Consider the following 13,801-nt stretch of genomic DNA (forward strand, 5'->3'; position numbering starts at 1 on the left):
GTTCGGTTTTGTTTTAGATGATGCTGTGGCCAGACTGACTCAAGGTGATTTATCAGCACAGAGGATGTGGGCTTCGGTCCTCCAAGACAGATCCCTCTGTGCTCCTCAGTATTTCTACGCATCCCACAAGCACAGCCTGAGCTGCGTTCTGCCGGGAGTGCTAGCATCCCTCGGTAGAGCGCCAGGCTCACTGCCACTCGGTCTCCTCATGGGAAGCAGCTATCAGGCATGCACCGTGGCAGTGGCAGGGGCACTGTTCACTCTCTGTCCCCAGGGGAAGTCGGCTTTGTATCTTCAGCTTTAGCGTTTCACTTAATATCCTCTTGGCTCCGGAGCGCTCTCCTTCCTTGCCGCCGCCGGCAGCGCTTGGCTGCCCTGCAACTTCCTTCTCTTCTAGCCACGCCAGGCTGAGCAGGTCCTGGCTGTGAGCATCTGCTGGGGGCTGTCTGGGTAGCGTTCGTCAGTGTTTTTGTCAGACCAAGAAGTTGACGGAATCCCAGCCTCCTTTTCTCTAGAACCTTAACCCCCCCCCCCCTCCCTGTATCTTTCAAATGCATTTCTGGAAACGAGCATGCTCAGAGAATTGGCAAATCATTGCCCAGTGACCGGGAGGAAATGATCGCTGCTCTTCATTTATAATGCAAATTCTGAGGAGTCTTCAGAAGTGTGGTAAACTTAAAATGATGGCCGTGGTGAGAACGTCTCTGCAGAAAGTTGTGGTTTTGTTACATCGTTTACAAAGGATGGCTGTTTCCTCCCCGCGCTACCAGAAGCTGTGTAAGGTAACTGATTGGAAATAGGGAGTCGGGTGTCTAACGAATCCACTGTTGCCTGGTTAAAAAATACTCCTCTTTCAGGGTCTTATGAAGGAAAGGAGAAACCCCCTTTCCTAGTAACTGATCGCAAAAGCTGTTAAGAGGAATCGCTACCTTAAAATTTAATTAAGCCTTGGAAACAAGTACTGTTTTAGTACATGTTTATTTTACCATTCACAACCTTGTCTTCTGAGATGGGCTGTTTGGAGAAAATATGACAAACTATTTTCGTTAAGACCTGTTACCTCTGGGGTACTTTGCAATATCTTAATATTTAGTGACACATTAATCCAATGCTAAACTCTAGCAAAATCAGAGAGCTTGAAATGATCTTTCAACAGATTGCTTAACGCGTTCATCTTTTCATAGCTGATTTTTTTCCCTATTAAGAAAAGTAATGTCCATTTTAAAAGCAAGATTAGCCCCATCATAAACATTTCTTATATTCCTGGAGTCTCTGCATGTTGTTATTAAAGTTGAAGAACTCCGTTTTCTGTGGACAGGTGGGTTAAGTAGTGTTTTAGGTTGTGACTTGTTTGACAGTTATACATATTGAATACAGTGTCAGTCATTCTAAACACAAGCTGCCCAGCTAGCTCCTGTATTGCTTTGGATTAGTATTTGTTATTGCCTGTGGTTTTATACTATTCAAGGTTCCTACTGTCTTGTTACTTTTTAAAAAAATGAGATGATAGCATGTAAAGGAAGATTATAATAGAAGTCAATTTTTATATCATTACAGTAACATGCTTTCTCCCTGTAAAATTCTTAGTATGCATCTAAAGGAGGAATCTCACTGTTCTTTAAAAGACCAACTGATCTGTAATTGGAAAGCCTGCCCCTTAGGATGATGTTTTTCTGATGATATAAAATTTGATGTGTCTGATCTCCTAGACTCTGCCTATATGGCAATGGATGGGGGCTGGGAAGCTGTCTTCTGTTTATTTTAATTTATCACATTGTTTTGTGTTACAGTGAAATTTAATGTATCTCCTCTCAGAAACTGACTTTTTAAAAATATAATTTTAGGAAATAGATTGAGGGAGTGAGCCATGCTTTGAAGAAATATTTAGTGGTTTTTTTCATTTGTATTATTTAAAACTTGGTCCAACTTATTAATTCAGCTGTAAAAGTACACAACTAACTGTTGGATATGTTGTGATTTATTTCACCTACTTCAAAGAATCTTTATGTTTTAGTAACACATTCACATTTTCTACAGAAATCCGGTTTTGATATTAGAGAAGAAAAACCCATTGACTAATGTGTATTATTTTATTTTTAACTAGCAGTATAGATATATGAATCATTAATACATGTTACTTCTTTAAAAAGCTAACAGTATACATGTATGAAGCGTTAAAAAAAAAAGCTGGGTCATTTTTCTCATCTATTTCCATGACTACTTTAATCAAAGCAGAGGAGTGTTTGAGTCATATGGCCACGGGATGAGTTTAGTTCTATGCACAAAGCAAAATTCAGGTGCTGGAGAAAGCTCTTGACCGGTTTCATGACAAGACCCTAAATAAACACATGTCAAGTTACTGAAGTCCTGGGAAGTTGCTCGCAACAGGCGTGCGTATTCTTTGGGAAGATTTATTGAGATTTATGATTTCCCAAAGATGCCTTAGAATTTAAATATTCAGCAAGAGTGTTACTTTCTGGAAATCTGAAGTTGTCTTATTTGCAATTGAAATTTATCTTTCATATATTCCCTTTGCATATGTGAAATCAGCTACTGCTCAGATGCTGCAGGGGGAGACACACAGTTCCAGTCCTTTCCAGTAGGTGTCAATGTAAGGCAGTGATATATGAGATCTGGGGCACTCCAGACAGGGAAGTGGCATGATGGTGATTACCATGAATAAATGAACAGGTATATTTTATTTGTCTTATTATATTTGGAAAAGGGATCCTAATTCATAGCATTATGAATATGTTTTAGTTACAGAATTAAATGTCAATTGCCCTTGTCAATTAATGACATGGTATCTGTGTCTACTGAATGTGCTTAGTTGTGTGTTGATTCATCTCTGGTGCTGTTGTGCTTGGACTTTCAGGAGCTGTGCTGTTTATACACTTTACGACACTGTATTCTCTTCTAAACAGCGAAGGTTGTGGTGGCTATTTTCCCCTACATCTCTACATTCTCTAAATTTAGTGTTTTGAGAAAGGAAACGTTAAACCCTTCAATGTTTTGCCATAAAAATACAGAGAGAATCTATTTTAAGTACACTTAAAGACTTAAAAAAAAAGAGAGAGAGAGACAAATATTGCATCGCCCAAGGGAAAAAGACTATTTTGAGTTCATCTTGGCATTTTGAAATTGGGCGTCTGAATATTTGTACCCTTTCTCCTTCGCATCTTTCTTCTGCCTGTTGGATGGAGTATCTGTCCTTTGTGAAACTTCCCCTCAGAGGCACTTTATTCATTTATTTGCTCGTTTTCATACTTTGCTCAAGTGTCAGAAGAAAATGTAAGTGTAAAACAAGTGGAAATTTGTGCACAGTGTTCTCATTTTGTGTTTTTTATTTTTCTCGGTCTGTTTCAGAGAGGGGAAGTGATAGGAATGAGGGGAACTTCAGAAAACCGTAGCACTGAATTACCTGCTTCCCCCCCCACCCCCCTCCCCGGCAACCCAGTTATACATGCAGTTGCATTTCTTTTTTAATCTCTAAAACATTTCTTTCTGGTTATACAACCCCTAAAATGTGGGAAGGAAACTGAAACATAACGGCCGCCGACTGGAGATATAATTAGCAGCATTGAAAATTGCTCCTGATGACCTAAAGCCACCCCACACTGGATGCTAATTTTTCCTGATTTGGCTTAGATCATAGCTTCTTTAAAGTATTAATGGCTCCAAAGTTTCATTTTTCCTCTGTTAGAATTCAGAGGAAGCAAAAGCTGGATGTAAGTGACTTTTAAGACTGATACTGACTTTGTTTTCATTTTGCTATTATTATCATTAAATCCTTGGATGGAAAGCTGATTGAGGTTATGTTGAGTCAGAAAGGAATTTTACAAGCCTTTTACCCCCTTAGTGCCACCTTTAATGCTATATTTAATAATTGACATGGTAAAAAGTAGATTCTTATAAAATAGATTAGCATATGAGTCATTATAGAAAACTGAAAAAATAATTAGTATTATAAATTGAGTTCTTCATGACTTAAGCATTTAAATTTTTTTGATTTAGTTTTATAAGTTTCATGCTGTCAGCATATGTATGCAAACCAGTTTAGCTAAAATAATTTTGTCCCCAAACATTTTTGTCATGTGTCCTATCAGTTAAAATATTTTAAGCATTCAGCTGTATAGTATTAATTCAAAATTGTGCACATATGCCATGGTAAGAATCATAGAGCGTTGATTTGTTTTCGTGTTCAATATTGTCTTCTTACCACCCACTCTGATTGCTGCCTCCTTTCTATGTGTTATCCACCCACCATTTGGGGTTTACTAGTAGGGTAAAATGATGGCTTGGAAAATCAGGGTTGATGTGTGAAGTTGAAGCAATATTAGTTTCTCCTCCCCCCACTTCTGTATATGTTCATGTGTGTGAACCACGCAGACCCTTGTGGGTTCCCGTGTAAAGGGTAACTATGTAAGTCCAAAGACATCTCAGTCTCGCAGTTTTTGAAATGACCTTTAAGTTCACATGCTGTCTGTCATCTGAATGGCAGTGTGAGGTTCGTTTAAGGTTGAGTGTGTGTGTTTTTTTAAAAACATGCCAAATGAGGTGGTATGTTTAAAAATAAGCTTTACAGGTTTTACTCTCAAATATTCCTCCACCCACTCTTCAGGTGGGATGTATTACTCTCTTTGGATAACTAAACACTGAAGCCCTTCTGGGCATTGAAGGTAGACTTGAGCACCACCTGAATGTTAAAAGTATTTAAAGACCAACTATCAGGCTCCCCTGTTTTCTCTCAATAACCAAACCATACACATATTTCTTGAGCCACAGAAAATGGATGCCCTAACCTGGGTCCTCTTGATCATTAAGAAGAATTGTCCCTTCTTGGTTTCTTGAGAAGCCAATGTGTTGGATAGTTCAGAAGACATATGAAGGTTGAGGTGCCATGGAGGAAAATGGCCTGTGCAGAAGGATTCACATTGACTCTCCCTTTGTGCTGACATTCTTTGCTGAGTCTCATCAGAGTTGTGTGAACTCTCGGGTGGAGTACTTCCTTAACTCTGTCTTCTGCGGTCCCCCCTGAGGCAGAGATTACTGATGAGGCTCAAAACAGAGGACCTTCGTTGCTGTCTGTGTGTAATGCAGCTTCCCAAAGGAGCAGCAACTTACATGGTCCCTAGCCTTTCTTTTTACCGTAATTCCTCAAGTCAATGTGGACATCAAAATTATTTTTTAATTATCTAATTAAGCCCTAACATGTTGTTAATCAGAAAACTCATGTTACCAACGACTTTGCTTACGATCTCATATAATGCTTTTAGATGATTAGAAAATAACAGCACTCACAAAATTACACATTAAATGGTTCTTTAAGAACTGAAATATTATTTGGAACTTCAGAGGAGTGATTCTTTTACATTCAGGAGTAAACACCAAGTCCTTCTTCGAAGAGAGCTGGCGTAGTACTTTGGATATGGGAAAGATTTTCCAAATGTTATTTCATCATTGTGACTAAAAGATTGATGACTGTGTTTTCTTTGGGGTGCAATTTATTAAGTATCAAATGGAAATTTCCAGCCTGGATGTATGGATTTGAGAGCTGCAGACATTAACTGTTTCCTTTTACCTCTTGGCTGAGCCCTGCTGCTATCTCTCAGCGTGGCTGGTTGTTTATATTTAGCTCTCGAAATTAAGCAATTAGCAGAGCTCTCTCCGCAGAGATATAAGAATATAGAAAATGTCATGCCACGGTAGCTTTCTCACTTGCACAAAGTTTATTCATTCTTGGGCAAGGTAAATGAGTCCAGATAATTGAAATTGGAAAGGATGTGAAGTGTGGCAGAGGGTTGCTTTTCATTTTTCTTTTTCTAGTTTGTTCAGTTCTGTGGAGTTCTAGAAGATTGATTTGTAACAAAACTCACTTACAGAAGCAGGCGATGCTTTTTGATGCTTAATAAATAATTGGCTGATGTGACAGCATAGTGTGATAAAGCCTGGACAAAAGTCTGGAAGAATGTAAGGTGAATCAGTAGTCAGGTCAGGCCCCGTGATACAGCTCCTGTAATTTCAGCTAACTGGGAAGCTGAGGCTGGAGGATTGCAAGTTCAAGGCTTGTATGGGGTAGAAAGTGAGTTGAAGGTCAGGTTGTGTGACTTAGTGAGACTCCGTCTCTCAATGCAGTGTTAAAACAGGAAGTCTGTCTGTATCACTCAAGTAGAGCCTTTGCTTAGTGTATATAAGAGCCTAGGGTCAATCCCTGGGAGTTGTTGGGAGATGCTGGTTTTCACAGTGGGCACCTCCTCCTTCTCCTCCTCCTCCTCCTCCTCCTTCTCCTCCTCCTCCTCCACTGCTGCTGCTCCACTGCTCCTCCTCCAATGCTCCTCTGTAGCAGGAATCTTAAAAGTTCTTATTAATAAAATCAAACCTGAGACGAGTTATTGGGGTCCATGCTGGTAGATCAGAGAGACAGAACAAGCCACAGCTATCTCACCTCGCCGGATCCTCAGCTGGTCTTGTCTCCTCAGACTGGAAGCCTCTGAGTCCTCATCCGGAATGGGTCTCAGCTGAATTACTGCTCAAAAGCCTGAATGCTTAACCAGCCAAAATCTTCTAGTTTCTGGTCCTCACGCCTTATATATCTTTCTGCTTTCTACCACCACTCCCTGGGATTAAAGGCTGGCTTTCTGGGATTAAAGGCATGTGTCACCATGCTTGGCTATTTCTAATGTGGCCTTGAACTCACAGAGATCCAGAGGGATTTCTATCTCTGGAATGCTAGGGTTAAAGGTGTGAGTGCCACCATTTTCTAGCCTTTGTATCTAGTGGCTGTCTGTTCTCTGACCCCAGATAAATTTATTAGAGTACACAATATTTTGGGGAACACAATACCACCACACTCCTCCACTGCGCCTCCTCCAGCTCCTCCTCCCTCTTCTCCTCCTAATGCATGCTCGTGCCTGTTTATTGTAGAGCCTGGTAGACAACCTTGGGTACCATCCTCAGATGTTGCCATCTCTTTTGGATCTTCATTGGCCTGGACCACACCAATCTGTCTAGACTGGCTGGCCAGTGAGCTCCAGAGATGGACTCTCCAGTTTTGCCTTCCCTAGCGCTAGGACTACAAAGACAGCGCACACACACACACACACACACACACACACACACACACACACCACATACCATACGATTTCTGAGATTCAGTCTGGAGTCAAACCCTAGGTCCAGTGAGCCACCCTCTCAGCCCACATTTATGGTGTCTGTATTTTTCCTATTGTAAGAAGATTAGGAAAAGAACTGTGGACAGAAAAACAAAACAAACAGCATCAGCAAAGCAACACCCCCAGACCACATGAGAAAATGTCTAATGAAATACTAATAAGATGCTTAATTTATAGTATTTTAAAGGTTCCATATGTTTTCTAAGACAGCATTAATGTATCTTTATATATTATCTATCTATCTATCTATCTATCTATCTATCTATCTATCTATCTATCTATCTATCTATCTAGAAAAGAAAGTTGTCGTTAGTTCCATTTAACATCTGGGGTAAAAAGCTCTTGTAACTTCATGGTAAAGAAACAGGGCAGGAGAAGCTTGCCCAGTATGTGACCCAACTGATACTGTTGACGAGTTTTCTGATTCCAGATCCAGTGTCTCTCTGCATTTCATTTCAGGTAGTCACTGCAGTTATCCTGAGCCATAAGGAATAGCACAGTTTAAAAGTAAAGGAAGAGATGTTAGCTTAACTCTTCTAGTTTTTATTGCCTTGTCTTTTCACAGAACGAGGAAGGAAACACACCTCCCAGCAATGATTTTCTGCTGACAGTTTGGGGGATGCCTTGGTGCTTGTTTTCATCTAGAAGTTAAAAAAGAATGAACTACATTATTTTTGAAACTATTTTAACATCTAATTTTGGCTATATGAGACCAAAGAACTTTTTTTGTTTCTAGTTTCTATATGCTTTTGTCTAATGGATTCATTTCTCAGCTTTGTACAAAGGATGGATTGGCTCATTTTAATGCAAATTGATCTAGTTGGTTCTGGTTTTTGATTCATAATTTAGTTTGGTTTGAGTCGCAATACCACAAGTATTGAATTATGTATTCACTGAGCCCAATTCTCCATACCCAAATGTAGGTTTTTATCATCATATTTAAGGCACATAATAGCTCCTTTAAAAGATAAATGGAAAGAAGTCAGCTGTGGTGCACCTTTTTTAGTGAGGCATTTCCTCTATTTGGAAAGTCATGTATTCAGTGATTCTCATGTACCAAATACATATGCTCAATGTAAAGTGAAGTGATGAATTGGCTCTGTAAATCCCAGAAATCCACATCAGTTGTTCTTAAGAAATTTTAGATATTCTCTTTTCAAATTATTTTTTTAAATTTAATTTTATTATTTTTATTTTATTATTTTAAAGTATGTGTCATCTATATGCATCTTCCTGTGGTGATGTGCCCATGAGTGTAGGTGCCCTTAGAAGCCAGAGGTTTGGATCCCCTTAGAGCTGGAGCTACTGGCAGTTGTGAGCTGTGAACATGGGTTCTAGGAATCAAACTGTCCTGAAAGAGCATTAGGTAATCTTAACCACTGAGCTAACTCTCCACCTGTTTGTTTTTTGAGGCCTTCTTGGGATACATAGCCCAATATGACCTCAAGCTCAGCATCTCCCTGCCTTGGCTTCTAGAGCACTAGGATTATAGTCCTACACTACCACAGCTAGTTCTTTTAGTAATGAATAGTAGTCACTGTATATTCTTTTGAAGAATCAGTTCGTCAAAGTGTTCATACTAGTCTAGAATAAGGCTGCGCATTCACATAATTCTGGCCTGGTCATTTACTGCTTTACATTACCCTGATTAAGCCATTGACCGGATCTGCATCTCAGTTCTCTTTTCAGAAAATGAGAGTAGAATCCATCTCTCTGATTACCACTGAGATCTTGAATCTTCACACAGGCTAGGTATTCATGGACCAAGGGAGATGACCCAGAGAGTATGCCCACAACCACACGTGTCTGTGTGTGGTGTTGTTGTTGTCCTGGTTGTTTCTAACACTAAGAGAACCCCCGATTCCTAGTAAGGAAGTCCACTTCATAATGGTGTAGGGAATGTCCCTAAAAGATTCATGCCTTGTGGACTCTGACTTTCTGAGATGAAGTGTGGGCATCCTAGGCAAGGCTACTGTAGGGGGAAGTTTCTTGGCCCCGCCTAGCCCCAAGGTCCAGACGAATCTCTCCCACCTGAGTTCTCACGGCTGCTTGTAAAATAATCACTCAGAGGATTATATTAATTGCAAACCGTATGGCCTGTGGCTCAGGCTTCTTGCTAGCTAATTTTTTCATCTTAAATTAACTCATTTTTATTATTCTTTGTGTTGCCACATGGCCGTGGTGTTACCGGTCTGCTGGCATCTTGTTGCTCCTTGAGGGGCGGGCTCCAATCTCTTCCCTACTCCATCCACCCTTCTTGCTTTGTGTCTTTGCTTGGATTTCCTACCTGCCTCTAAGCTGCCTTGCCATAGGCCAAATTAGCTTATTTATTAGCCAATGAGAGCAACATATATTCACAGCATACAGAAAGACATCCCACAGCAGGCTACCATACACCAGTGTTCTGGAGTGTGGGCATCCTGGGCAAGGCTACCACACACCAGTATTCTAGAGTGTGGACATCCTAGGCAGGGCTACCATATGCCAGTGTTCTGGAGTGTGAGCATCCCAGGCAAGGCTACCATACACCAGTGTTCTGGAGTCTGGGCCATCTTAGGCAAGGTTACCCTACACCACTGTATAGAGAAGGAGGAAAGAGTGTTTAAGGGGGGGAGGGGTGTTTTCTGTTTACAGCTCTGTTTGGGGAAGTCCAGGCCATTCCTTCATTTACCAATGGGCTTCAGGTGAGAGTCTTGTAGGTATGCATTCCCCTGTTTTGAGGATCCCTCTGGATTTCCAGTCTTCATGGTGCCTGTAATCTTTGAAGCCCACAATATAACTATATGATACTGATTTAGACTATTAAGAAGCTCTGTTCTATTTTAACCAAGTCCAGGAAAGAAGTCTCTTGCCCTGTTATCATTGTAGAACATAGCATGTTTACTAATAGAGGAGAATGGAAATAACAATTTTCAAAATACGTTTCTCAGTATTTTTAAGAAGAAACACATTTTGATATCATGAGTTTTGAGTAAACACTTGGGTTTAATTTTCTTGGAAAAAGTCTATCATTAATGTTAGCTTGCCTTTTTAATTAATTTGTTAACTAGTTAATTAATTTTGAGGCAGAATCTCATCTCAGATAGCCTAGGCACGCCCAGAGCTCAGGCTGACCTGGAACTCACTGTGTAGCCCAGGCTGACCAGGGACTCACTTCTTAGCCTGGGCTGGCATCATTCCTGGAATAATCCTGCCAGCTTTGCCTCCAAAGAGTTGGCTTTACAGGCATGTGCCACCATGCCTGGCTTGTTATTGGTAGGCTTTTGGCAAATGCTCTTGTTAACTGTTTAATGTATTTTATAAGATGAGAAATTCTATTTATAAAAGGGTAAACTTTACAAAAGTTAGAGGAAGAGAAGAAAGGAACTTGTTTAGGTTGAGAACATTTTCTGTATGTATTTTGGTTCAGAATCTATAAGGATCATGCTGCCTGTGTTCCTCTCCAGTGCAAGCTGAAGGGACAGGTATCTCCAAGACTTGGTTTGATATGCAAGCAAGGCAGGTATACTTGTTTTTGCTAGTGAACTTCCTCCTTGTATTTACAGCTTTCATCTTAGTCTTTATATGTTATGAATGCCTTCTCCTGTGCATCGATAAATATTTCTTACATTGTGATTTTAAATGGCATAAATAAAATTCTATTGAATGGCTTCAGTTTGCCATAATTTACCCAAGCCCTCAAATGTGGTGTGATGCATGTTGGTTGCCAGCATACTCATGATAAATTACTGTCTGGTGAACATGCTCCTGAGTCACTGAATTTATCCTGATTATTTTCAGAATACCTCTGCAGAATATAACAGCTGCACTAAAAGTGAAAAACCTTTAAAGGCTTTTATATATCAAGTCAAATTTCCACCTTGTAAGGTGGTACTTGTTTACATGCTGTGGCGGTTTGAAGGAAAATGGCCCCCAAAGGTACTATTAGGAGGTGTGGCCTTGTTGGAGGAAGTGTGGCGGGGTGGGTTTTGAGGTTCTCTTTTGCTCAAGCTTTCCTCAGTATGACACACAGCCCACTTCCTGTTGCCTGCAAGGTGTGGGACCCTCAGCTACTTCTCCAGCCCCACATCTGCCTGCATATCACCGCGTCCTACCATGATGACAATGGACTAAACCTCTGAACTATAAGCCACCACCCCAGTTAAATGTTTTCCTTTATAAGAGTTGCCATGGTTATGGTGTCTCTTCACAGCAGTAGAAACCCTAACTAAGACACATGATCACTCCCAGCTAGAATACTGAATTTGTAGCATGGTCATCGACATTAGTAAGTATCAATTAAAAATGTTTTATAAAGTTGTTAGATCAACCCCCATCCCCATTTGTCTAGATATAAGACCAAATATTCTGGCCCAGAATGCAATGCTAAGGACCCAAACACTACAGGACCTAAATGGGATGCGATGGAGAGAGTGTGATAAACCTAAAGACAACAAATTCTGACTGGAATGACAGAAGCGTTTAGAGAAAAGGAAACACCTAATATGGATCTTGAGGAATAGGTAGAATTTTAGTGAAGCAGAGGATTCTGGGAATAGGTAATGGAACAAGCAATTACATTGAACATAAAAGTATGCTGATTGCATCCAGGGGGATTGACACAAATTTTCACCAGAGTTCATTCACTAAAATATTTATTATAATAATATTAAACTGTCTTTTGATTTCCAGCTGTGTGCTTGACTCCCCAAAGCCACTGAAATTTAATCCATTTTGAAAATGCTTGTGAATATTAGAGATATTCAAGCATGAATAACATTTCTGAAAAGGAATTATTAGGTTTTGGTGTGTGTGTGTGTGTGTGTGTGTGTGTGTGTGTGTGTGTGTGTCTGTCTGTCTGTCTGTCTCTCTCTTTCTCTCTGTGTGTGTATTTGTCTCTGTGTGTGTATTTGTTCATGTGATCTTATATGTTTAGGTGCATGTACATAGGTGTGTTTGTATGTGTGTAGCTAGAGGCTGATAGCAGATTTCTTTTATTTCTTATCATCTTTTTATATGAGGACAGTTTGTTCTTTTACAACTTCATGCATTTACACACTGTATTCTGCTCATCTCGCTTTCTTCCCTCTATTCTTTCAAACCCAGCCCCTACCTTACCTACAAATATTTCCCTCTATGGACTAGTTTGGTTTTTGTTTAATATCCATAGAGTTTAACCAAGGTCATCAGTGTGACTCTGAGCATGGGACTAACCATGGGAGCCTATTGGGCTCACCAGTGAGTATAGCACTGGATAGTCTGTTTGTCCCTCTCAAAGACACTCTTCGTTGCTAATAGATCAGTGGTAAGTGACGGGGCTCCATCAGTCCCTTCTCCCTCCACAGCTGACTGTGAGGAGGACTTGACTTCTGTGCACAGTCAACCTTATTTTTTTGAGACAAGATCTCACTGAACCTAGAGCTCACCCATTTGGCAATATTTGCTGCCAGAGAGCCTCAGCGATCCCCTCTCTCTGCTTCCCGACCACTAGGATTATAGGCACGTGCCACCATGCCTGGCTTTTTGCATGAGTGTTGGGGAGCCCCATCAAATGCTCAGACTTGCACACTGAAAAGTTTATCCATCTCTCCAGCCAGAAAAAAGAATTCTGAAAACAAAATTGCTTAATGTCTGCATATTTAAAACAAGGACATAGTTCTTTACAATGTCTTCTTTCCAGCAAACAGCCTTCCTCTGGATGTAAGCCACCCTGGTATAGGAGTGACAAAATGCTGTAAGGCAATTGATGAGGAAATGCCACGGTATTTCAAGCAAATTTTGTTTTTTAAAGGATTCACAGTGGATGTGTCTATTATTAACTTAAATTCTAGGCTTTTAGAACTCTAGGATTTACAGAATGGTTGAAGTTATTTAAAGTTGTGTATCTGAAGAAGCAATGTTTTAGTATGCACATAGAACTTCTCCAACTACTGTGAATATGGGGTCTAAAGGTTCCCAAGGTTGAACAGTCAATGATCCTTTGCAGTCAGCTTGCCGGGATTTTTCTGAGTTTTATATATATATATATAAAAAATTATGTATATATATATAATTACATAATACATTTATTTATAATACATCCACATAAGTATAAAATGAATAAATTATATAATATAAAATCACATTCTGTTGTGTGGTTTTATAATTATATAATTCATATATTATAAAACTATATGTATATAATTATACACACACATATATATAATGTGTGTGTATACACATATACATTTGTATGGTGATCTGCCTATCTATCTCCCTTTTCTAACACTACATTTATCTGTCTGTCTGTTTCACTTTTTCTGTTATAAGCTTCTTAACATAGGGGCCATATCTTATTGCAGGTGTCTTTTACACGGAGGAAGAATATATAAATATTGAATAACTAACCCAATATTCAGAATGTTAATGTAATAAAGCAGAAATGCAATGTATATTGACTCCAGTTTTGTTTTTAAAAAAATACTTTTATGGACGTGCTGGAGAAATGGCTTAGTCGTTAATCATACTTTATGCTCCTGCAGTGAACCAGGGTTCAGTTCCAAGCTCACAAACTGTCTGCCAGGGGGTCTGACATCCTTTTCTGGACTCGCCCAGCACAAGGCATGTATGTGGTACATGCATGAAGTCAAACATTCTTATACATAAAATTA

General features: G+C 39.8%; 1 protein-coding gene across 11 annotated transcripts in view; it reads left to right on the plus strand.

Moving 5' to 3' along the window:
* The window catches only part of Utrn (utrophin), a 507,746-nt gene that overhangs the window by 269,507 nt on the left and 224,438 nt on the right, over positions 1-13,801 (plus strand). The window contains exon 1 of one of the 11 annotated variants that reach the window (XM_016002911.3): positions 99-782. The exons of 9 other annotated variants lie outside the window; for them this stretch is intronic. In XM_016002911.3, coding sequence (XP_015858397.2) covers positions 639-782 — 144 coding nt within the window. In that variant the 5' untranslated portion in view covers positions 99-638. Of the gene's footprint in view, positions 1-98; positions 783-13,801 lie in introns of those variants that run through there. One more of the 11 variants, XM_076552752.1, reaches the window with a different exon arrangement.

This window comes from Peromyscus maniculatus, chromosome 16 (assembly GCF_049852395.1).
Source record: "Peromyscus maniculatus bairdii isolate BWxNUB_F1_BW_parent chromosome 16, HU_Pman_BW_mat_3.1, whole genome shotgun sequence".
NCBI lineage: Eukaryota > Metazoa > Chordata > Mammalia > Rodentia > Cricetidae > Peromyscus > Peromyscus maniculatus.